The sequence below is a fragment of the Varroa destructor genome, unplaced genomic scaffold (assembly GCF_002443255.2).
Source record: "Varroa destructor unplaced genomic scaffold, Vdes_3.0 BEIS01000001.1, whole genome shotgun sequence".
Classification (NCBI taxonomy): domain Eukaryota; kingdom Metazoa; phylum Arthropoda; class Arachnida; order Mesostigmata; family Varroidae; genus Varroa; species Varroa destructor.
Window position 1 is genome coordinate 59,421,538 of NW_019211454.1, and position 25,115 is coordinate 59,446,652.

The following is a 25,115-nucleotide window of genomic DNA, read 5'->3' on the forward strand; positions in this document are numbered from 1 at the left end:
TTTTTTTTAAATTTACTACCGATTCGGCAATACATCATATCATTTTTGAAACCCTGTGGGGATTGTAGACGTGGAAGATTTTACACGGACTATTTTTTTAAAGAATATTTTTTCCTTATTGGTTGGCGAGATTACTATCAACTCAAAAATCAGGAATTCAGTTATTAGATTGTTAGAAGCGAGTCCAGCATTTTTTAAAATTTAAAAACTTCTGATGTATACGTCGCTAGCATATGAAATTTGGCTGAGAAATGCTCCAATTTCCAGAAAATATCTGGAAAACTTAACTGACTGGAAACTTTTATAGACTTTATAATCAAGTTTCCAGTAAGTTAAGTTTTCCAGATATTTTTAAGTTACTCCAGTGGATTATGGGTTCAAAGGGAAAAACATCTTTATATTAAAAACAATTATAACTCAATAGTGAAGTTTTCGATCATCGAAGATTAGTGAGCGCGTTGTGCAAACAGGTTTTAAGCAAAAGCACAAAACATGAAATGGTACAAACTTTTCAAGCACTAAGAGAGTGATTACCTAATATCGAGCCCCGAAGTATCAAAATGCATTGTTGCAATCCAGAAGACTTAACCGAAGCAGAGTCTTAAAACTGTGTGGGCCAAAACTGGCATTTCACGTATGCAAAATGTAACTGAAAACGCGGAAACTCGGGTAAAAACGGGTCTCTCCTGAGTTGAGTTCATCAGTAGGAAGCTATCAGGGTGCTGGGACAGTATTGTGTAATAGACTTACCTCTAACGCATATTAGGTCTTTAAAAAGTAAATTGCTGTGATTCATCAAACATCCTTGTTTGTAACATTGTAAACCTAGAAAATACAGTACATATATATATATATATATATATATAATTTAACAACTACATACTCTATACATTGTTTGAATTTCACTATTTGTTTTCCTTTGTTTTGAAGTTGCGTATTACTGAATAATTCTGAAAGGATCACGTGAACCCGATGTGAGATTTCTTCAGGGCGCGAAAAAACCTCGGAAACGCCCTTGGAAAAACTCTCTTGGGGACTGATATGGGGACTGATAAGAACCTACGCATTTCTTTTACATTTGATCCCGAAATAGGATTACGACGAGAAGTCTGTCGATAAATTGTTTTATTTGTATAAATTACAAATTAACTTTGGGTCGGCTGTATGTACAGTTACAAAATTCACGAAAAATAAGTGCTGCAAATAAAGGATTACTTATTATGATTATTATTATTCATGAGCGCTTCGATGAATGTGCATTTGTGGTATTTTGCATTCCAATATCTGAATCGTTATATATATATATAACAATATATATAATATGAAAATATATAGCAATCACTTTTGTGAATAGAGAACGTCGAACGTCAAAATCTACAAATGTTTTCTACACGATTATTTTTAAAAGAAACATCGCTACTAGAATTATTAGACCATGTTAATGTATCATGTTCTTTGGATACACTTACTAGCCTGGTTGCTTATAGCATTAAACAAACGAATCAAGCGTGATGGTGTTTGGAACAAATCGCCCCTGAATCAGCGAGAGAGCGTTTGTGTTCATTGCAAAAAAATAATACTGCATTGCAGAGGATCGAATTTTATTTTTTGACAAAAAACTACATTCATTGCTGTAACCTTACTCTGTAATACCCCAAAAACTGAACAGGCTGTTTAGAGCTATTTATAGCGCACACAAGATAGACTCGGTGTCACCTGCTTTGATTGCCACTAAATGCCTTGAGACGAGTTGTCGGGCCTTACGTCGGGTACGGCCATTAGGCATTAAGTCGATTGCCGTTAAATGTGACAAAAAGCAAATCACACATGTTTCCATTTCATTATCCGATATCCTCCACGATCCTCTGCCACCAAACTTTCTTTTCCGATAACACAATCGCAGATAGCTAAAGGCCGTCCATGTGAAACTAATTTGATGTACTAATAACGCCTAGTTTGAATAATTTGATTCACCTGAATCAACCGAGCAGCGTTTTCTTAGGTGAGACATTACCGGTCCGAACCTGCAGCATAGAAAAACTGTACGAGTTAAAACGTCATGCCTTTTATAACATGAGCATACGTCAAATTATCCCCTCAAATTATTATCGAAATATCAAATTCTTCGTTGCCCCAACACACTTGTAACAAACTTAACAGACCAAGTCCCGCTGCAAAAAAGCAGATCCCGGCGTTGAAAGATGTACTTTTATATACGAAGTTTTTGGCACCCCCGATCGATAATACAACCTCGGAGGTAATTTGACATAACTTCGTCTATTTTGAATTGTGTGATATCGTTTAAAACATACTTGTTGAACATTAATCAACTGTTTGATCAATGAAATCGTCAGCGAATTTTCATCCGGATTATTAATAACGAAAGTTATGAAGCAGAGATACGAACCTGCCAATTTAATACCAATATAGGTTCTAGCGCCCCCTAACTTCGATCAACCTCCTGCACCACCCCCATGTGACTTGTACTTGCGGATAATTTAAATACGGTCACCTGCAACATACATTACTATCAATTTTCCCACTTGTGGGACTGGAAAACCATAGTTTATACTGTAGCGGAAGTCAGGTATCTGATCTATGCATCGTCAGCAGATAGTCGGCCGGTAATTCCAGCTTTAAAATTTATTTTTCATTGTTTGAAATGAACAAAGCGTCAAGCAGTTAACTACAAAAACGATACTGTGAAAGAGCTACTCACGACTGTAAAGAGCCTCGAAATCCTACAGGGGGAACTTTAACCTCTCGGCATACGGCAGCCTGTAATCAACACCACTTATCCCGTTATTAACCGCTCAAACAGATGAAAAATATTAATTTTGTTTTCTGGGTCAGGTGTCTGATCTTTAAATCGTCAGCAGATTGTCGGCCGGTAATTCCAGCTTTAAAGATTTATTTTTCATCCTTTGAAATGGACAGATCGTCAAGCATTGAACTACACAATGACTACTTTGAAAGGGTTACTCACGAATGTTAAAGCGCGTCGAAATTCTACAAGGGAAACCTTAACCTCTTTGCATACGGTGGCCTGTAATCAACACATTTATTCAGTTATTAACCGCTCAAGCAGATTACAATGTTACTTTTCTTTTCTGGGTCAGGTGTCTGATCTTTAAATCGTCAGCAGACTGTCGGCCGGTAATTCCAGCTTTAAAGATTTATTTTTCATCCTTTGAAATGAAAGGACCGGCAAGAATTGAACTGAAGATCGAGCTTCACAAGAATGACTTACGAATGCAAAAAAACCTCGGGTACCTTTGTATTGACAAACTATGTACCAAAATGATTATCTTACCTTCTACAAACAATTGAGATTTAAATCATCAAATAACGATAGACCAACTTCAGTTACGTCACGCCAAGAAAGAATACTACCTGTAACATTGGAAAGGTAACACGTTAACGTTACACAATTTTTGATTAGGTCTAGGGCAACAAAAGGATAAACCTTGTCAGTGTAACTATGACCAGTGGCATCCTGTGATTTACCTAGAGAAGCAATAACTGCATCCCTCTATGGCGTCAGATTACTCGTAGGTGTCATCATCTCAGTGTTATATCAAAAACTGGCGCATAATTTGGAATATCCACGCCTGCAGGCGACCGGCTCGAAATAGATTTCTTTTTATTTAACGTAACTTTACAGTACAATTAACATGTGTACGTGTGAAAACACTTACCCTGAAATTGTGGGTTTCATTAACAGATCCAATGTCATTGTTGGTCAAATTTACACGTCGCATTTTGATTGTTTCCACACACCTAAAGAAATCAAGAGAACACATTTAATGGTACAATTAAATGCAGTGCTTGCACGTTAGAAACCAATTATCAGACTGAAGTTATTCCGTATTCACCCACCGTCGACGACGTCGAGCAATCAAATCCGTCATCACACTTTTTTTAAAAGAACTCTAGAAGACCTCTCGAAAAAGTTACGAACTTACCTGTCTTTAGTTTTAGACAATTTACGCACGCTTCTTACCTGGAAGAAATTTAAAATGATAAGTTACAAGAAAAACTTTGTCTGCATTAAAATTAGTCTGTCCTCAATTAAATCAGGCTCATTAAATCAGTTTGCTCTCACAGTGGGGTCAACAAAAAATTACTCATCATTTCAAGGAGTGAAAAAAAGCTTATCCTCAGGGATAATTGTCGAGCTAATGCTTTCTACTAAACAAGAAATCAAATCATTTGCACTGAACTTACTTGTAGGAGACGCCAAGGAACGAGCAATATCCTGTAAAACAACAAAATCCTGTGCAAGTAAGATTCCGAGAGATCAACTTTGATAAAACCAAGAAGCAGTATGCTCAGACAGCCAAGTTTTGAATCATAAAAGTTCATTAAACTTAATTGCGAAACCTTTTTGGAAAATCATCATACCTGACAAAATTTATGGCGAAATGGAAAAGTAAGCGTGTTTAGCAAAACATTGTAATATGAAGCATCATTAACACGTGTTTGCGTAGATATGTATATATACACGCTTATCTTATAAAAACGTTTCAGTAGACCAGTTTGCTTGATAATGAAAAATATAATCTAGCAATGATGACACAAACCAATCACAAAGCTGAACGAATTCATAATCAGCAGCTAAATAATATCACCACCGCCAATTTCGGTCCTTTACTTGAGAAAACTAGATCTTATGTATGTACATTTTGCGCACGTGCTACCACCACAACAACTAGGCGTTAAAAGGGCTCTGTGCTCACTTCGTTGATGGATAAATACTTGCGCTTGAAGCTCCCCCAAACGGTTAGAAAATAAGGCTCTGCGCGCGGGACATTCAAAAGCCAGTAGACAAACCTCAATAACCTTTTAAAGGTATTTTAATATTTTATTTCGCCAGCAGTTAAATTCATATTAATTCATAAAATTAAATAAAATAAGAGTAAAAATTTAAATAAAAATAAGGGGGGGGGGCTATGTAATGGAATTTCAAAAAAAAAGAGCATAAACTTATGAAAAATATTAATTTGTATCTTTACATAAATAGTGATCAAAAGAGAAAAAGGTTGCCATAAAAGTGCTCTTTAATTCAAGACGAGAGCAACGAACTACTGACGCTGATTAATTATGTGACTGTGATTCTAGGTGTCACACAAAAAAGCAGAATGGCATATTTAATTATATGCAGTTTCCCCCTATTATTGTACTATGAAGTTTAGTGTGAAGTTGAATGCAACTCTTGTATTTGAGTAGAACTCGACCGTACTGCACCAAATGTAAAATTTATAAGTGAAATCCAATATAAGGTTTGACAAAACTGTGTGAAATAAGTATATCATATAATATATATGCGGAATATTTTCGTATTTCCTGTTCGCAACAGCCGCATCGAAACCAAAACCACTAACTCATCAGTTTGCCTTATCCTCTTCCTTTTCCTGTAAGACCACGACACTGGTACGGTTTTATTTGTGACTAGTGTCACAGAATTTCACCAAAACTGTAGAGATTTAAACGAAGTTTTCGTGTACAGTAAAAGTGGTTCTTGAAACTCTAACTAGAGTATTTTTAATGTCTGTATTCCACAGCGTAGCACATTTCTCGACTGTTCGATCCTATGTACCACGTTACCCATGCTCGGTAGAGGTTGAATCGCCTGCGCCGGCTTTCTATCTGGAGAATAGTATCTCATTATTGACGTTCATATTTCTGGATTATCAAATGTGAAGTACAAAAAGACGTGTTGATTCAACGAGGTACTATCTAATTTAGTGGCCAAAGATTGTGGCAAACAAGCTTTTGGTACCCTGCAGTTTGTTTTGTGCTGCTTCCTGCGCTTGGTGTTTATATATACAGCTGTTATGTGTATATTGTCGATTACAGAGCCGTAAGGTTTCAAGATGGTGAACACCAAGGGATACCGCCGCGGAACGCGGTATATGTTCGCTAAAGACTTCAGGAAACGCGGAGTTGAACACCTCTCCACTTACCTGCGAGTGTACAAACGCGGCGATTTTGTTGATATTAAGGTATGATTAAATATATAAGGGAGTACAGTGAGAAATTCGCAGAAGACACTAGTTAAGTGTATTTCACAAATCATTTCGTTTCACTGTAGAGAACGACTAAAACGTCCTTGTAGATGTTAAGTAACAGACAGATTTTCATCCCACCATCATGTTAAATTTTCACCCCATATGTGATCACTTGAATGTTACAACATTATGTAATTAGCAGACATTTTTAAAGCATTACCCTTCAGCCCCTGTTACTACTCATATATCTAACTTCTCAATGAAGTAATGGTTTGCTATCTGTTAGCAAACCGTTTTTTCAAAGACACGTTGACATGCTTCAGATTAATTCCTATTATATATATTCAACTCACCTATATTGTTTAAAGTTTCTACAGTTTTGGCATTTGACGGGAGGAAAATAAATTCGCTTAAAACCCAAATAGGTATACTATGGGCATCGAGATACAAGACACTCAGTGTAGCATAGAATCAACAGAGTAACACATTATAGTCGATATCAGCATAGCAATCAATACGGTTGTGAAGTAGTAGCAGAAGTCAACTATTTGTAATCTGTAGGGCAATGGAGCCTTCCAAGGTGGAATGCCGCACAAGTCTTACCACGGCCGAACTGGTCGCGTATTCAACGTTTCCCATCGGGCGCTTGGCGTTATCGTCAATAAGAGAGTTCGGGCACGTATCATACCCAAGAGAATTTACGTGCGAATTGAACACGTTAAACCGTCGAACTGTCGTGAGTTTGCAAACAATTTAAACTTAATTGTTTTAATGTTTTCAAGCGTTCGATGAATGATAAGTCACTTTATTTGGCTTATTAGAAACAGAAATCATTCTGCGTTATACTTTAATTACGATCGTTCGCTTCTTCAATAATGTGTGAAAGAAGAGTGTTCTTTTGTAGATTTACACCCGCACAGAGCTGGCTCTGCAGTTTACTGAAATGGAAGAAATGCAAAAACTTTTCTTATAGTTCCTATACCTCTAACGTATTCGTTCTCGTTCGCTGTTTTTTTGGATACGTCAGGCAAAGATTTTCTTGAACGTGTAAAGAAGAACGACATCCTTCGGCAGGAGTCCAAAAAGGCTGGCAAGAAGGTCATTATCAAGCGAGAAGTTGGGCAGCCTCGGAAGCAGCACGTTGTGCGGGCGAAGCACGAGATTCAGCTTGTTACTCCTATCCCGTACGAGTTCATGGCTTAAATAAACCATACGACTTAATTGGAGCCATGAGAGTTCCTCGTACATAAACGTCTTTTTATTAAATGCGATTTTAGTATAGTTGTGCCCAAATTTGACCCGGGAAGAGAAGTCTCTATTGTTGGTGTCAGTGCAGCTTATCTAGATATTCGACTTGCAAGATGCGGTTCTGCCTTTTTAGAACCTTAATCTAGCCATTCAAACCCTAGCGGAATATATGAACAGTGAGTAGATGCCTCAAGTGGTATTCTACTTAGTTGATGAAAATATGAGCTGTGCGTCGCCACATGATTGGTAATCACATTTTGGCAGACCTCTAGTCCAGTCAAAAGGATGCTTTCCCAGTACGTTCAGATAGCATTTTAACCTCACTGCGATAGAGGTAAATAAGTATACTCGTGGCTTTGAGCGAAACTGTTTGAATTTTTTTTTCAAACATCGTGGAAATCGTTATTCAATTAAAGCACTTTGACAGCAGTTTCTACGACAGTCCTTCCATGTGCATTAACCTAAACTTATTTTTATTCGCGTTTATAATTCGTGTAAGTGTGACGTTAAGCTCATTGAAATATTATTCCGTTCAGAAACTAGACTTCCCGCTTGAATATATGCGCTGTCTGATTCTGTAGATTTATTGACAGAAAATCTTGAAAATGCATGAGTCCCTTAAACTGAGAATGTGAGACCTCTTTTTTTTGGTTTTGTTTATTACAACCCATAGCCTGCTTAAGCTCTCAAGCACTATTTTTGTTGTACATGGAGCTTCAACAAGTTTCTTTAGACTCGATATTATCCGTCGGCTTTAGTTTGAGCCACAGAACCAGAACTTAAAATCCAGCTGTGGATAGGAGGTTAGGTAAGAGTCCTGTGTTAATGCAAGTGGACCCTTAAATACGCGCTTCATATAGAATAACCATAACGAGTGACAGTAATGACTACGCCAGTAATCTGATGATCATTTTTATAGAAGATAATGCGTTCAAGTTGAAGAAAACTTTGGCGAGCTGTTTGCCATCACAGACATGAGTTCATTAGCTATTCTGGGCACCGAGAAAGCCAGTTCTTGCTAGAACAAAGAACTAATCACGGTGAAAATCGGTGCTTCGGTTTTGGCATCTGAGCGAAAATCAACTATTACCTAAGCTTTCTAAGTGAAGTGCACCAGAATTAAAAATTTTTTTGTTGGAAACCGACGGTTTATATTATAATCATTGTTCATGCGGGTTATGAAAGCTCAAAGCAGGACGTATATGAGATTTTCAATAGCGTGAACGCTTTTTTGTCCAAGAGTGGCGTTGGGAATAACGTGTTTACCTTTTAAACCCGGGATACGTGAGGTCTCGACTCGAATTCAGGCATAGACATTTAATTTGCTGGTGAAAGCCAGGCCTGTGGTAGAATTCCTAACAGTAATAGAGGGCATAGAACTCTGAGCAGCAAAAGGGTTTAGAATTAAAAAGCTCGAAACTTTATCAAAACGGCACTAGAAGCTTTTTTTTTTATACATCTGAATTTTTGATATAGAAGTAAATGGCTGTTTTACAGAAGAGAATATTAGTCGCCAGTCGAGTCATTTAAAGAAGCTCCAAAGGTTAAACTTCTTCACACTTTTTTATACCTTTTGGCAATAATGCGTTTTTGGGGTCTTGATCTGTTATATGCTCAAACTCAATTCCGTTGAAATTTATTGTACGCAGCGTATTTGAGTAACACTTTAGCGGGTTCACGCCTACCAATATCTAATAACCGCATAATTACTATCGAAAGGTTTTTGTTATTATGTTGTTTTTTTTTCAATGACAACTGGTTCTCAAGTCATCCTAATGCTCATCCTTGTTGAAGAGCCTACGCGAAAAGTCCATGTATTATTATTATTATTATATATTATACATCGGCTAGAAAATGTGGTTTCTGTGCAATAAGCCTGAAGTACATAGTGAGTTCTTACGTAAAAAAGACTATGCCCGTATCTTATATGAACAGAGATTTGTTTATCGGAATGCCGCACCTATTTTTGAGTTAGGTGCCCTCTTTTGGAAGACATATGACATAAAGTAGTTGGCTGGTTATCAAAATATTTATAACACAGAAATACTAAAAACGCGTTTGCACGAAAGCTCATACTATGACCCTAACGTTGTCTAGGCATGAAATGTTGCCGTAGAATCAGATATATATACAGTTTGAACAAAGTTTATTAACATTTGAAAAGTCTTCATTTCACATCTGTTATTGTAATAAAAAATATTACTGTAAATTTTTGCAATAAATGGTGGATTGAAGTGCGCAACACGTTTGCTAGACGAAGATTCTAGTGCTATTTCTATATTCCTATATGCACAGCACACATCATTCTAGCCTATTTTGGAGACGGGGTTGAACAGCACTAACAGTATAACTATTCACAGTATATATTGAAATGACAGAATATGGTTCCTTATTGTATACCTTAAACATTATCAGATGTGTATTCGCGTATCTTTGTAGTCAAACGTTCTCGTCTCTTAGGTTCGGGCTTTCAGGTTTGTAGACCAAGCACGGTCATAAACTTATCGCCTGTCGTACAACTCTTTTACTAGGTACAGTTTGTCATGGAACTCGTTATCTGTAATGTATTGAATGACGTCAAAAGACAGAATGGCTAACTGAACAAGAAATGTCTGACAACAAACAGTCTATATCTACAAGCTTGCGTCTACGGCTTCCAAGCTTAGCAGCCTCGTATACGAAAAGCATTAGGTGACACCTTGTGACTGTTGCTTCTAGGTCTACGCCTATAGTTTTCCCACGTCTTCTATTGTAGATAGGTAGCAAGAATGGGAAATCTTTTTAAGATCAAAGAAAAATTAATATGACGCTCCTTTTTAAAAACTTGTACTGTGCTACAAGATGTTTCATGCTGATCATGTAGTATGACTGCTTTATTGTGTTTTGTATACTAATTATTTTTGCATGGTTTTAACCAACGATGAGACGAAGTGGATCATCAAGTAATCCTGGAAGACGAAGGACGTTGAGCAGATTCGACAAATTGCCGAGCAGATTCGGATATGAGACTTTGGAGCCACACCTTCAAAAAGGCAAACAATGTTCGCAATACACGACAAGTTCAAAGTTACTGGATTCGTCTGCAATGCCTTGAAAAGTGGCAGATTGACAACGGTTATTTATAAAGGAAATCTGATCTTGTCAGTTACATATGTTTTGGATATCTGTGCAACGCGTATATAGCAGACTCCATCAATAAATTAAACATGTATGATATGAGGCTCAAATTTTGTTATTCTGATGTTAGCCCATGGAACCATATGGATAACTACATTTTTATTGCTGTTGTGTCTTTTACATACACTAGCACTATGGCATAATCACATCGTATTATAGAAATATAAAAATGATGTTCAGCTGCACCTATTACAAATATGCTGCAGAATAAAGTATACTTCTTATTGTACCTTTTGTTACGTCAACAGGTATGATGTGAAAACTTTCCAACTATCGAGTGACTTTTTTCAAACTGTTAAAATATTTTTTAACCCGCCTATAAACTTTGTTTTACCCTGTATAAATAAGAATCTGGCAGTAATAAATTTTCAAGCGAAGGATTTAATAATTGCACACCTCAAAAATAGGGGAGCTCTTTCTGTGCAGACGGTCCAAATCCATAACTGTACCTGCAGCTATGATAGAAACTACGATATCCAGCATTATTAGACTTCACAAAAATGCATATTAGGTTCACTAACGGTCTTCTCTGAAAGGAAATTATATGAATTTATTGTTAATTTTTTATTTTTACAAACGATGCCATAAATATGCAAATATTACAAAAGATGCCGAAAATAAATGAATGATTTATTTCAAGTAATTTGCCATCTCTTTAATAACAACTTTGCTGCTAACCTTAGGTGTATCAGGCAAGAGACTGGAGCCCATATAGTAGAATCATTTTAACTGCCCCTACCCCCCACCCCCCCCCGCCCCAATTGAACTTAACGACATCAGAATTTGCAGTGTTCCTTTTATGATATAACAACTTATTGCATGTACAAGGTTGGTCAGGATCCTCATGCATGTCGAGAAGAATGACTCAAATATTGTTGAAGGTATAGAACATTTATTTAAAAAAAACGGTTCTCGGTTGTACGCCGGCGTACTGCAGGCGGTAAGGGAGTACAAAAAATGTTCAATCCGTCTCAAGAAACTTTTTTGCTACCCGTAGCAGCGAAATACAACGTGCATTCCTGTTTGACACTTCAACACAACCACTCTGTTTTAAAACCGGGTTAATCATTTATTTCTAATATTTTCATTAGTACTTACTACATATTATGGAAATTGTCGCCGTTGATTTCGAGCATAGCCGTTACTTAAAAGGCGCTTATCTTCCATACTTGCCATACTGTCAAAAAAATAAAATTGATGCAAGAGAAGGTTTTTAATACAATCAACGCTAGATGTACCCATTTTGCGTGGGTGTGAAAAGAAACTTTAGTGGTTTATTGATGTTGATGCACAGCGATAACCACCCGGTCGTTTTAACTGGTTCGGATATATTACTATCACACTTAACGCTCGACATTGTCAATGCATGCATAATAATAATGATAATGATCAATGACGATCCGTCCATTAGCAGGCCGAGGCAACAACCATTCTACATTCCCTGTGTAATCTCAGCTTACCTTACCCTTCTCCCTTAATTTCGCTACAAAGCTTCCTTACTAATTGTAAGAGCATCTCATGTTCTACTGTAAGGAAGTAGTTCCATTTCATTCTCCGTTCCTTTCTCTCGCTTTCTCTCTTTGTGGCTTTTTCTTAACAGGGGAATATCCTTGCCTTTATAATCATTACTTTGTATATATTTATGTATATGTAATTCAATCTATTCATATTAACATTCATACGCCCTTGTATACGTCCTCAATGGCTTTATCAATATTCCAATCGAAGTTACTAAGTTGTTGTACTGCTGTCTGCTTATCAGTCCCTGGCGCAACTTCAAGAAACTTGTCGATTTTTTTCTGAAAGTCAAGGTTTACAGGGCCTGGTGCGGATGCAAACATTTGAGACCAAAAGCGCGCAGTTTCTCGGAATAATGGCTGATTCTTCTTATATTGAGTCGCTACTACGGCGTCCTACATGCACAAAAATAGATCAACACGAAGTCAACAAAACGATTGCCGGTAGTTTGATATGATGATTGTTATACTTTGAGTTTAAGTTCAGTGATAGCTGTATTACTAGGCTGAACAAAGCTTGCATGTTCTTTAAGGTATAAAACGTAGTGTCACTTTGAGGCTCGCCTTGTTTCCCCGCAAGCTCTAAAATATACGTACAGTTTTGTGAGAACTTATTGCCGCCACTAATTACAACGTCGCCAGCTGCGTACCTGAGGGTCGTCGGGCTCTGCTGCTGCTAACAGTGCCTGTAGTGACAAAAGTACTGTCCGTAACGTCATGGCTGCAGCCCACTGATCCTTCAGGATATCGAGACAGATCACCCCTGAATAGAGAAAAATAAGGAGCAGAATTTATGCTTTCTCCGATATAGGACGATCAGTTTTGTTATTTGAATAAGGTATGACGTACAATGAATCGAGCTATAAAATCATTTTAGTACCTGTTTGTGAGCTGATATTCGGATGCCAAAGTCTTGTTGTGAATTTAACGATGGGAGGGTTAAACGGATACGTTTCAGGAATTGTAATGTGAAGGTCGAACTGGCCACCCTCGTAAGGCGTATCGGGCGGTCCCATAATGTAGCCGGTAAGCTCCCGAAAGTCGTCCCCCTTAAGTTCCAACTTGATGCGCGCTGCATTTTGCTATAACATCGTTTAGTATATAGATCAAAATATACAGGTTATGAGATTTGTATAGGATTGTTGAGTATGCCATGCTGATTGCTTCTCAACTTTAGTTACATCTTCAGAATACGAAGTAATTTAGTTGTTCAAGACTACGAAACTTGGTTTTGCGATTTTGTGACGCTACAGTAAAAGCATATCTACACTAAAACTCCGTAAGTAACATCTGCCTGAATTAAGTTTCGAACCTGTAATATTTCTCTCTTAATTTATTATTTTCTTTAACTTTATTTTCTTTCGATAAAATTTCTTTAACGAATCTCTTAATTTTTAGCTATGATGTTTAGTGTGTACGTTTACTCACTGGTGCAAACCGTATCAGAACTTTTGTGAACGAGCTAATTAATTATCTTCTTAGAGATTAAGATGATACAATATTACCTGTGTAGATCTCATATCATATTTGTACCGTTATGCGATACGTCCATTGACTACACTCTTTATACGGTCCTAAGAGTTAGTCTAATTACGTCACAAGGTAATTCAAGAGGCTTCGCTATACAAAATAGCATCACAATTCCAATATTTTGCGACGCCTAGTTACCGTTTTAAAACTGTCAGTAATAATTTGATTACATTGAATATTACATTAATAACCTACTTTAGCCGTATTTAAGGCTGTTAGAGGGTTGTAAAACGGAGGATAATGTTTAAAGCATACACCAGTGACTAGTGACCTCAACTGGATGGATACTTCTTCAGTCCGATGCGTCGAACACAAACCACATTTACTCAGGTGCTCGTGAAAAAAAAATGCCGGAACAAACAACTAGTAACCTTTAGGTTTCGAGCTTTTCAATCGGTATCGCTGTTAGATATTCCATCAAACACTATAAAACAACCAGTATAAAAGTGTAATTTATTTTGACACTTATGTGTATTTCACGTTTTTTTTTATTTTATGTTAATCTCGACTTAGATGTTTTAGACCAGGGACAGGATACTGAATTTCAGTGAGTCACTGCCCGCTTTAAAGAAAACTGCACTAGTTGGTTAAAATTGATTGTATAAACATAAGTCACTGGAAACCCCGGCATTAATATAGCGTACGAGGAATCATTTGATCGTAACTCACAGCAAATAAAGTTTTCGTTTTATTGTAGCGTAATGGTTTACCGAGAAACGGTGTGTATTTCAAATGACATTAACGTGCCAGCATCAAAGTTCAACAAGTTTACTGTACTAAACGTTTCGATTGTTGATAAAAAATTTACTGAAGTGCGCATGGAAGAACGCGCCGCCAGTTGTTGGAGAAGTGCAAACAAACGTGCCGTAAACTCTAGTAACGTTTGAAGCCGCACCAGTGACCGTTGCCGATTAACTATCTAAAAGGCTAAAGAGGTGAATCGAGTGGTTTGGTTATTGCGGTATTGCACTCTTCCGTTGACTACATGAAATCATCTGAGTGACCCCATTAAGCGGTAGTGAAATCTACCCATCAGTCTGCCAATGAAAAATTCGTTCTGGCGATTGCGGTTTCCGAACTCAACAGTCACAGACCATAATGGCCGCAGCAGCGGGAAGGCAGTTCATTAGTTGAGGTCGTAAAAATAAAAAAGATGACAAATAATAGCAAGACGGCTGAAACTATTAGAAGCACATTTGTGACGATTGTAATTAACAACGTTTTACCCGTAATTATTGTAACATTGTACAATATTTCAGCATTTGAGCCTGTCATCGTGTGATGATGATATGACCTATTACAACTATCGCATACCTCTTCGGACTTTATCACTTCCTTGAACTCTCTCCGGATACGCTGCATTGCTATGTTCGCCATTTCGGTCTGTCGCCGTTTTCTCTCGGCAGGTTGAGAGGCTAGAGCAAAAACGGGGGTTCGTCTCCGCTGTATCGGATCAGTCAGAGCAGATCCTGTCTATAGTTCATTTATCTGCTAATGCTAACACAGAAAAAGAGATATTCTACAATTTAATTGTGGCGTATTCTTCCTAGCCAGGTGTCCGTTTGCCCGTTTCACTAGCAAAAGTTCTTGTTGATAAATGGGTCTTTAACAAACAAAAGTGATGATGGTAGCCCCGCCAGTGGCCCGCGTGTACTGGTTACGCTGTCGGGGCTGCTGCTGCTGCCACTGGAAAATATTCAGTCTCTTTTAGCACAGCCCACGACAGAACGAATGTGTCCAGAAAATATATCGGGAGAGACCTTGTCCATTCATTCGGCTAACATTCAGACGACGTGATACAGGGCAGTTCACTGCGTTTTGGACACCCAGTGAATAGCACAGCACATCCAATGTGAGTAACGGCTCGCAGAGGGGATCAGATGAGAAGTTCAGAATAGTGGAGGCAGTGGCGGCAGCAACATTACCAGCAGTGGTTACCGCAGCAGGAGCAGCAGTCTTTAGACCAACAACATTGATGAACGCATTCGGATTTGGGTAATATCGCTCCGGGCGCTTGGGCAACGTCGTATCATCGTCATTCAATCGAAAAATGCTATATCGAAATGACATATTAAGGAGAGAGAAAGAGTGAGACAACGAAAGGTGATAGCTACTCAGTCAGATGAATAGTGGACAGCGTTTCAAGATGTGAACAGCTCTAATAGAACGAAAACAGAGACACAAAAAACCAGAATGCGACGCCTCCACGGTAATCGGTCGTACCCTCATTCTACCTACGCCACATATAATCATGACCAATAACAGGTAATGGCCAATTTCAAGTCATTTCAATGATCGATGGTAAAGATAAAGATTACTCGCTTATTACTGTACACTGATTGACATGCGCTGCATGAAATGTGAATTAATCAAGGACAAAGATGACCATGCATGCATGAAAAACGCGATACGCAACATGAACTGGTTCAGGGTGGTATTATTTTAGTTATAAGAATACCAAGTAGACAAGCTATGTGTGTCAGCTTAAATTATACATATTTGTCTACTGAGGACTGTAGAATTAACCTAGGCACATTACTTTAGTTGGCACCACTGACTAGTACTTTGATTGATGTATGTAATTAATAAAGGAAGCACACTCTTAACAATTGTAAAACATCACATCGATAGTTACGGAATATACAAACAGATTGTACGTTTAATTTACTAGATAAACGTAGCTTCTAATATCAGTTTTTTATACCAAGTACCCATATAAATTTTTGCTAAATAAAAATATCCCAAAAGTAATTTCATTTGGATTATTTAATAGTGACATTGAAATTTAAACCTGCAACACGACGACGAAGCTCGATGCTTAAGGTTTTCTGGTGCTACAGCGGTATGCATAGGAGCTTTGGGTTTTCTACAGCATGTAATCATCTGGTATGCCCTGCTAGGTTCACCTTAGGCTTTCCTAATATTAATATCATAAAATGGGTGGAGTCTCTTTAATGATAAATACGTAAAAATTAGTAGCAGTTATTTTTTATACTGTTGCTGACTTGTTTAAATAAGTGCCGGGCAACCTACCACTACTCAAATTAAATCATATTCGCATGCAACTCCGAAAGCTGCTAATTCGGACACCGCGATGGGACATGTCCTCGCACTGAGCCCTAAATTAATGGGCTTGATGTTAATAAATCAAAAAAAAAAAGTAAAGTATAGATTGTCGTACACGATAAACTTTACTTTTGCCGAAGATACAGGGGTGCTGTGCGGTCCCTTAATGAAAAAAATGTAATGCAGATTATGTTCTATGGAGATCGATGCAAATGTATTCCCCGCTTAGCAGTTTATTCTAGGGCTTAAGTCTTTTTATGTTGCAACGTTGCAAACCAATTATTATTACATGGATAAAGGAAGCAATGCAAGTATGTTTATAAAAACTGCTTTATTACGTGAAATGCAGGCGTACTTTTTAATCAAGATATCCTGCCCTAGTGACTCTATTCTGATTTAAACTAGTAGAAAATATATATGCCTCGTTAAAACAATCGAGATTTAAAATAAGTGTAAAATCATATCATAATTCTACGAGTTTCTCTATTTGGTTAGTCTGCACTTTTAGGTCTTAAAGGTTCGTTGTGACCTACAAAAAGTAGACAGATGGGCACCGTCTGGATTGATTAAAAGTAGTGGACGTTATTTGTGTAAGTTCGTTTTTTTGCTAGATACCAGTCTAAATCAGGCTTATAAAATTATAACTTTAATTATATAATTGAATCCAATGTAAATAATTGTTGGGTAGGTTTAGTGTTTGTATGTGTAATGTAATAGTAGAAACAGTGAGATGCTTTGCTTTCCCAACGTAGATAGCACTGCTATATCTCTTTCGGTGTTTTCCAGCATACCCAGACACGGCGCACGACAATCTAGACCTACATCGTGTCTATAACATGTACGGTGAACATATTAAAAAAAAACTGGGTCGAAAAACACCGAGGACACTTTTTTTATTTGACCCATCGTATAAGGTAGACAATTTTATTCATGGCCTTTAGTACGTGTTACCAGTAATTTGGCAACGCGTTGCCGACTAAGATAACCACCGTCTTTTCATGCAATGGATGTTTTAGTTTAAATGTTTTGCACATAGGATTTCAATGGCCAGTTCGAGTGTCTTACGGGAACGATAAGAATAGACTTGATATCAGGCCAACACATACGTCAACCTCTCAGGACGAGTGATATCGCTTGAGAAAGTCCTCATGAAGCTCGGAGTAATGTATTTTGTAATGTATGTGTAGTATTTGATCCCTGTTGTTTATAGCTACTGTTTTATAGATCGGCCGGCCTGCATCCTCGCCAAGGAGTGGCACATTTTGTAGTAACAGTAATTGTTGTCTATCCGCTCACCATAAAACCAAACCAGTTTAGTAGAGCAAATAATATTTAAAAGATGGCTTCCAGTGGTTTCAAAAAGACAGTACGATTTTCTAGACTTCTTTATTAATTAATTCATTTTTTTTTAAATTAATTAATCCATTATTATTAATTTGAGAAATAATAAAATGTAACTTTTCCATAATGAGCTTAAATCCCTTAAAATGTTAAGTCCGTTGGGAAGCAATTTCGATAACCTTTAGCTTTTGCAGCTTAAACTTTGTATTAGCTCATTTGTTTCAAACATTAAACATGGTACGCTGTTTCGCTGTCACTCTATATTGATCTGCGTTTTCTACTCTATCTAGTTTTTATCAGAGTTCATTCAACGTTCGTTCAAATTTCCTGAGATCTAATTATCTAATCAAAAGACTCCATAACAAATATCGCTTTGTTCAATTTTTCTTAGCTGAAAAATAGACAATTTAGTCACTACGAAGCGTTGAAACGCTAATGTGCGGGAGCTCTAAAAGCCTTCGTCTAAATTGATTATAGCGTTTTGGAGCATATTGAATTTATAAGATCAAATCCGCGATTGGAGCTATGAATCAAAATATTGGACGCACAAAGAATTCTATGGACAGTCGCAAAAAGCGGACGACCATGCAGGACACACTCGAAAATGAGTCCCACACATTTTAACAGGTTTCTACATAGACAGAAGCAAGTGCTTCAGTGTCACGGATCGCTTAAATTACGCACAGAGGAATATGTCAAGGGCAAAAAAATGAATGAGATTGGCAAACGTATTGTTAGCGACCGCTTCATTATATGCGTATCGTTTGCAAAAATCATTTCTGCATGAGACTGTTGTTAACATGATAGGGATTTCTTTACAACATCTTTTACCTCGAAAAGAAACGTACATTTAAGAAGGTACTTTCGTAGAGACTTCGAAAACACACAATGGAATGATGAATACGGTTTGCGGCTCAATTCGTCAGATTGAGTAAAAAGAGAGATAATACAGAATGCCATTGTTTTAACAAAGCGGTCTGCTGCTAAACACACGAATATATTATGTTTTTTTTTTTGTGTTGTATAATACGGTCTTCTAATTTTACCATACAATCATGGTAGTAATCAAAAAGGGGTGATTTGTCACGTGTGTAAAATCTGTTATTACATCCAGCAAAGTCAAGAGTCTATAGTAATTAGGCTCAAAACAACTCGATATTTCGTACGCTGGGCTGGGATACTTAAGCTTTATTGTAGATTGATACGCTTTCAAGAGGCAAACACAAGGGCTTTGTCGAATTAGGACAGGCTTCAACTGAAGGCAGTTTTTCCTATAATAATATAATTTGGTGATATAATATATTATTCTACGATAACTTCCTCACCAGTCATCACAATAATTTCTGGGTCTATCATTAGCGTCGTGTACGCACCTAGAAACTGCAGTTAGTGCAACGTTATCAGACATCAATCATATTGTCAGAGATACTGCATGCACATGCCAGCCGGGAGCAACAACAGCTAACTTGGCAAAGATCATTTATGTTGCCTCATCTTTAGCCATGTCTTCAAGATAACATGCCAAGCCGTAGGTAATCCATATAACCTATATAATCCTCGGCAATACGCATATAGGAGGAAGAATCTTAGATATTTATCCCTTTACCAGACACTCTTGTCGCTCATTACCCGACGTTATCCTCATGGATTTTAGCTTGTTAATCTTCCCTTCAGCGATTTATTTTTACTCAGGATACTTTCTGGTTTAGTTATAGGCTAGTCGTTTGCAAGTGAGCTTGCCCTGGGGCTGCCGCTTCACTTTGGGCATTTCTTCATCCGGCCGCTGCGGCAATCAGGCATTACATACTTGCAGTTTTCTTTCTTTCTTCCTTTTTGCCCTTCCGTGCAAAAGGGTACGTCGCATGAGGGTAGGCCAGCGACTATCCAGTTGGCCAGTAAGCGTCACAGGCTAGTTAAAGCTATGCGGCTGGCTGATATGACGACGGAATCGCCGGGGATCGGGTAGTCAGGCGATAGTAGCAACGGTCGGTGGCAAGGCGGTCGTTGCTACGCATAGCAAATCAATCAGGCTAAATTACATCTGAGGAGTGAGAACCCCCAGGTGGCCGCCTATCGAGAGGACACATGGCTTGAGGTAGGGGGTGCACACCAAGCCGTACAGATGAAGGGGTCGATCCGACTAAAAGTAAGTTGGCTGTTCGTTCAAGGAAAACGTTATGGTCTTGGAGCAAGGTGGTGTTAGAGCTAGTGGGCGCCGGTGGGGAATTAGCTGATACTAGTGGCCCTGTCGTTGCTACTATATGTGGGCAAAAGGTATTCTGGAGGCTGGGGATATTCGGATATCTTCAGTCAGGGATGGCTAATAAGAGCAGTATGAGAGAGAGTTGCCAGCACAACTATGAGACGTACCGTGCGTAACGGATAGATATTCCGTCGAGGAACTAAGCTACGGGATACTTAGGTGAGCAGAAGGGGATGTGAAAGTAAAAGAAGCATACTTGGATGCTGTTATGCTTCATTTCGTTCTTATATGATTTGCTTGCTTCGTCATAAGCGAATTTTCTTTCTGACGAATTGAATCTAAAGTGTTATCAGTAATCGAACCTGATTGGGGACTGAAACCGTCTTCTTTCCACTGAATAATGTCCAAAACTATCCCCTCAATAAGAAATGCAATCTTCTTGGGCCCATCGAAAAGCAAAATATTTCCGAAAATAACAAGACTGGAGAAAAATCCTTGATCTGTATGTTGGTGGTGGTGGTGGTGGTGGTGGTGCGCAAAACTAGAAGAAAAAATCTGCGGAGCAACGGACACACTAAAACGCTTTAAGCCAATGGCCGATAAGCTTCTAACTGATGAAGCATGTGGTGTTATAGTTGGACGAGCCACTGGTATGATCCCGTTCAAAATTTAATTTCTCGCATTTACATGGTCTAATCTCCTAATTATCTATCTATGGCATCGACGCATATTGTTGTTACAATTCGCCCCGGTTATGCAAATCACTTTTACTTGCTCCTCCCCTTTTGCATTAAAAGACACCACTTAATATTATAGGAGATGGAGTTCGCGTAAAACAAAAGTCACTTTGTTGCTTTTTTTTTGGAGCATCAGGCAGGAACGGCGTACAATACAGAATACGCAGTTTTTTTTTTTGCTAATCAAAGCTTCTACTGTATTGTTACTGGTAGCTATGTGCTTCTTCACAATAGTCCACTTCTTGAAGCTGATACTATTAGTAAGGTTCACGCAATCGGATACGCTTGAAATTTCCGCCCCGACACCTTGCACGACCCTCTGACGCGTGGAAAAGAAGTGCGCCCATTATTGATATGGTATTTATTGCATTTCATTGTTCCAGTGTACCACACATTGATGCCACATTTGCACTCGCATCGGGAAGGCGATGCAGTCTGGCAGCAGAAGGATCCGACTACCCCCTAAGCTGATTCTGCTTGTTCAGCAACTGCTAGGTCTGTTTCAACGATCAGCTACTACGTGAGCTTATCAGTGTCAAACATCTACGTTATCATATCGCGCATTCGAGAGCTGTCACCGGCGTCTCATAGCTCTACGCGTTCAAACAGTTTAGTGACAGTTACTTCAGCTAATTCATCATATCTGGATGTATATATTGAACTGGCTTGTACTCAATAGCATCATGTGGCGACGGACAATTTTAGCGAGAGTGTTATATCTAGAGTTTGGAAATGGGTTACCCGGGTTCTCATGTGAAAACGTTTACAATAAATTGACTTGATGTGAAAGGATACACAATCAAGAAAAATGATGTTTATACTTACTCGTTCAGAAATAAAATCATCGAAGTCGACCGTTTAAATAGGTCTTAAGAAAGTTATAGCATCTTAGAAAGACTTGATTGACTATGGGTTTCCTCCTAGCATATATGAATACTTTCATATTAATTAGAAAAACCGGCTTGACAAAGACGAGTGACTGTTATACAATCTATTGCGGGTTTGGATAGCATGGGCACAGATAGCACACAGTGCAGGGATGACAGCACAGTATGATTAATATTAAATAGTCTATAATTAACACGACTAGCTGGTTAGCTATATTGATTAGGTTTTCACTCTGATTGTCTTCTATCAGGCGTCCGTTAAGCCTTTCGGAGCACGTTTGCTGTTCCACCCCCCGCACCTTTTCCATTTCGCAACCATGTCCGCTTTAGGCCTGTCGATATGCGTGGTCGTCATTGGTACCTTCATCTAATGTACCTTCGATATACGAGTATGACTCCAGGAACGAGTGCACACGGAACCACCCTGTCTTGGTTTATCTAGGCTTCTCCCCGTCGTCTTCTCTCCCTTTCTTCTGTCATCTATTAGTGCGCAGCCTCACTTGCTGGGTCCATAAGCTAGCGGAGCTTCCGTTGCCAACTCCAACAGCCAAGCCGCTAACGGCGACTGGGCTGCTAGGAGCAGAGGGGTTCAAGGGGGAAAATATGGACAATATGCCGACTGATTCCAAGTGGCTCCATTGGCAGTTCGGCCCTGCCGTAAGATGAAAGGGGACAGGTTATTAGTGCCTCCATATTCGGGAATATGTCGTCGGTCGCACAGTAGGGTGTGTCGACAGATAGACTTTGGCCCGAACGAGACCGTGCCAAATATTAGACCCGGTAGCTCGCCAGCTTTCTATCGTCGTCCTACAGCCACACTACTACAGCCATTATAGAACCCGCGGTTGCCTCCGGCGTCGGTCGCTGTTTCTGGGTTCTGACTTCTCGCTGACCGACAAACCCTCCCGGTAGGCGGTCCCAGCCAGTCTCCGTTGTGCTGCTGCAATCCTCCAAACAGCAGTGCTAGGGCGCTAGCATTCCCCCGAATTCCTCTACATGGCACCCCAACGTGCAGCCTCGTTTTGCGTAGCGTGCCTTTATGCTCCTGGACTCCTAACAACTCGTGCTAGGTTCGTAGTACGCGTTTAAGCATGTGAGTGCGCCAAGTTTGTGTATGTACACATATAGCGTCGGAGTGCCAGCCGATTGTGAGGTGGAAGTGATCGCTGTGGATATGAGGAACATTCTTCAGCAGGTGGCTCTCTCTCTCTCTCTCTCTCTCTCTCTCTCTCTCTCTCTCTCTCTCTCTCTCTCTGCTAGTCTGGGTCCCTAGGCATCCTGGTCGCTTCGCGCTGTCCCTCTCCCTACTCCTGACTAGCGCATTTCCAGCCCATTCGTTGCCAGCTTTAGCAGAAACCAACCAACTCTGTTTGCTTCGTCATTGTCATTGCCTAAATGGGCCCTGCGTACAACATCCTAGGATGAACCTTCCTTATTTCACATATGTATGGATGGCTGGTCGGTCGTTGAGTTGAACTATAACCCTCTTTTTCTTTTTACCCGTCTTGTATTCGCTCAGTTCGCTTTTGCTTTCTGCACATAGGTTCTCCTTAGAGTGCCCCTTTTCCTTGTGCCTAGCCGTCTGCCTGTCTCTTCGTCAGTAATCTATCCCTGTAATCTATTATCCATCTATACAGCAGCTATGGACCGCTCAGGCCTGAGTCTAGTATTCTTTGTCACTCTTGTTCGTTGGCTCTCTCTTTCGCTGTCATTTGAATCATCCTCAGGCCAGTGCCGCCAGACCACGCTGAAAACTGGCAGCAGACAGAGTCTATGTGGCTGGCCTGCAGCAGCTGCTTCTTCGAGTGCTGCTGGCTCCTGGGTATGCCGCAGTGCGCTAGTCACTCCGCCAGCGGCCTGCCTACAAATGCTATGTTGTACTAGGCGGTCTGGCTTAGCCTGGCCAAGAGGCGACATGAGTACTGAGTGCTTGGTTCCTTGGTGCGACTGCCACCAGCGCTTGCCATCGCTGCCGCCGCTTGCCGTTGCTGGCCCATTGCAGCCCCCAGCATAGTACGTCAGCGATGCTGTCGTTGCCGCTCGAGTTGGTTGCTGCTTGGTGATGCAAGGAAGGAAGGCAAGGTAGGTGCAAAAATGTGCCTATTTATCATCAGCCTCTATTCAGTGGCTCGCTCAGATGGTGGTGATGAGGACGAGAACGCCAAAGGCTGGGGCAAGCCAGGGCACGATATTAAAAATTCCACGGGAGACTGAATCGTCTCGGCCAGCAGCTGCCAGTAGTAGCTTGATGAAGAGGGCAAAACCGGCGCCGGACCTTCCTTTCTTTGCTTGGTCCGAGCTGCTCACTCGCACAGCGCTTCACGGCGCTTCTGCGCTCTTTTGCCATCCTTGTCATCGCCCGCGGCCTGCGTGCGATGTGACCCTCGAACGTCAGGCGACTCTCGCTCCCAAAGGTGAACTGGCGGGTTCTGTTCATCCTCGACATTGGAGGCCTGTGTCGACTAGCTTCAACGGTCTGTTCACAGGTCCGGCCGGGATTAATCGGACTGTTCGTCCTAGATCTTTGACTCGTGATATTTACTCTTTAATCTTCGCTGCTGCTGCTGTTGTCTGCAAAAGTTTTTACCAGAAGTATGCACATACTCGTGCTTTATCCGTCTGTTCAATATTATAGCTATATCAAGCAATACTCATGAGGTACGTGCATATTGAGCACCACATGCATCTCTTTAGACGACACAATAACTGTGCTTCATTTTACGAGTTGAAAATGTGCACCAGTTTACTAAGCGAGCATGGAACACTAAACGTATGACACCACAGCGAACAATTCTTTTAAGTTATGAACCTCTGGTGTCAGCTTAACGAACTACCACTTTTTAATACAGAATTTCCAGGAAAGCGAACCTTTTATTTTTGATGTACATATTCAATATAAGTATAAACGTACAATTCTATCAAGGATGTCTGTCGAAAGCAAGGATCGAATTATTGCAGTATCATAATAAGGAATTCGTAGACGGTTGTGGCAATGATTTGTGTTGAAGTCATGAGCTTATTTTTGATAACTCCTTTATTTACCGATCTGTTTCGAAGGATATGGACGTATTATACATAAATTAGATGTGCTAAAAGTGTTATTACTTCTATTTAGTGATTACAAGATCCCAAAGCATCTGCTAAACACTATATGACTTGCCAAGAAACTTGGCTTTTTATCAGTATTTAATAATCAGCTAAGTACTATGACGAGCCCTGTGCAGACGTCCACGTGTACGCGCCACGCTTAGGAACTGAATGTTTGTCGCTAGGTCAAGCGAATTCGAAGACCTGTCTAAAATGGGAAACTGACCGAATGAAGCACATCATCCATGGTCTGACTGTGCCCACACAGTTTTTTTCCTTTCAAACTAATCGTACTTTTATTATTTCAAAGT

The 25,115-nt window shown here is 39.5% G+C and overlaps 2 protein-coding genes and 2 long non-coding RNA genes across 6 annotated transcripts; 2 read left to right on the plus strand and 2 right to left on the minus strand.

Annotated features, from left to right (window-relative positions):
* Positions 1-5,318: 5,318 nt before the first annotated feature.
* Positions 5,319-7,262, plus strand: RpL21 (ribosomal protein L21). 3 transcript variants are annotated; one of them, XM_022817448.2, is made up of 4 exons: positions 5,319-5,433; positions 5,860-6,005; positions 6,573-6,747; positions 7,039-7,262. In XM_022817448.2, the coding sequence occupies exons 2-4, from the start codon at positions 5,877-5,879 to the stop codon at positions 7,212-7,214; spliced, it is 480 nt and encodes a 159-aa protein (XP_022673183.1). In that variant the 5' UTR covers positions 5,319-5,433; positions 5,860-5,876; the 3' UTR covers positions 7,215-7,262. The 3 variants fall into 3 exon arrangements, with proteins under 3 accessions (XP_022673183.1, XP_022673182.1, XP_086834107.1); XM_022817447.2 differs by lacking the exon at positions 5,319-5,433 and adding an exon at positions 5,598-5,622; XM_086977981.1 differs by lacking the exon at positions 5,319-5,433 and adding an exon at positions 5,619-5,732.
* Positions 7,263-9,377: 2,115 nt separating this feature from the next.
* On the minus strand, positions 9,378-11,150 carry LOC147758880 (uncharacterized). Its single transcript, XR_015319489.1, has 2 exons — positions 10,833-11,150; positions 9,378-10,281 (listed from the first exon to the last, which is right to left on the minus strand). It is a non-coding gene; the product is annotated as an uncharacterized LOC147758880 (long non-coding RNA).
* A 158-nt stretch (positions 11,151-11,308) lies between these two features.
* On the minus strand, positions 11,309-15,406 carry Ubc4 (ubiquitin conjugating enzyme 4). The gene is made up of 4 exons (XM_022817536.2): positions 14,798-15,406; positions 12,834-13,035; positions 12,604-12,716; positions 11,309-12,349 (listed from the first exon to the last, which is right to left on the minus strand). Exons 1-4 carry the CDS (start codon positions 14,858-14,860, stop codon positions 12,113-12,115), a joined length of 615 nt encoding a protein of 204 aa, XP_022673271.1. The 5' UTR covers positions 14,861-15,406; the 3' UTR covers positions 11,309-12,112.
* A 171-nt stretch (positions 15,407-15,577) lies between these two features.
* On the plus strand, positions 15,578-21,693 carry LOC147758881 (uncharacterized). Its single transcript, XR_015316466.1, has 2 exons — positions 15,578-15,748; positions 21,214-21,693. It is a non-coding gene; the product is annotated as an uncharacterized LOC147758881 (long non-coding RNA).
* Positions 21,694-25,115: the final 3,422 nt, after the last annotated feature.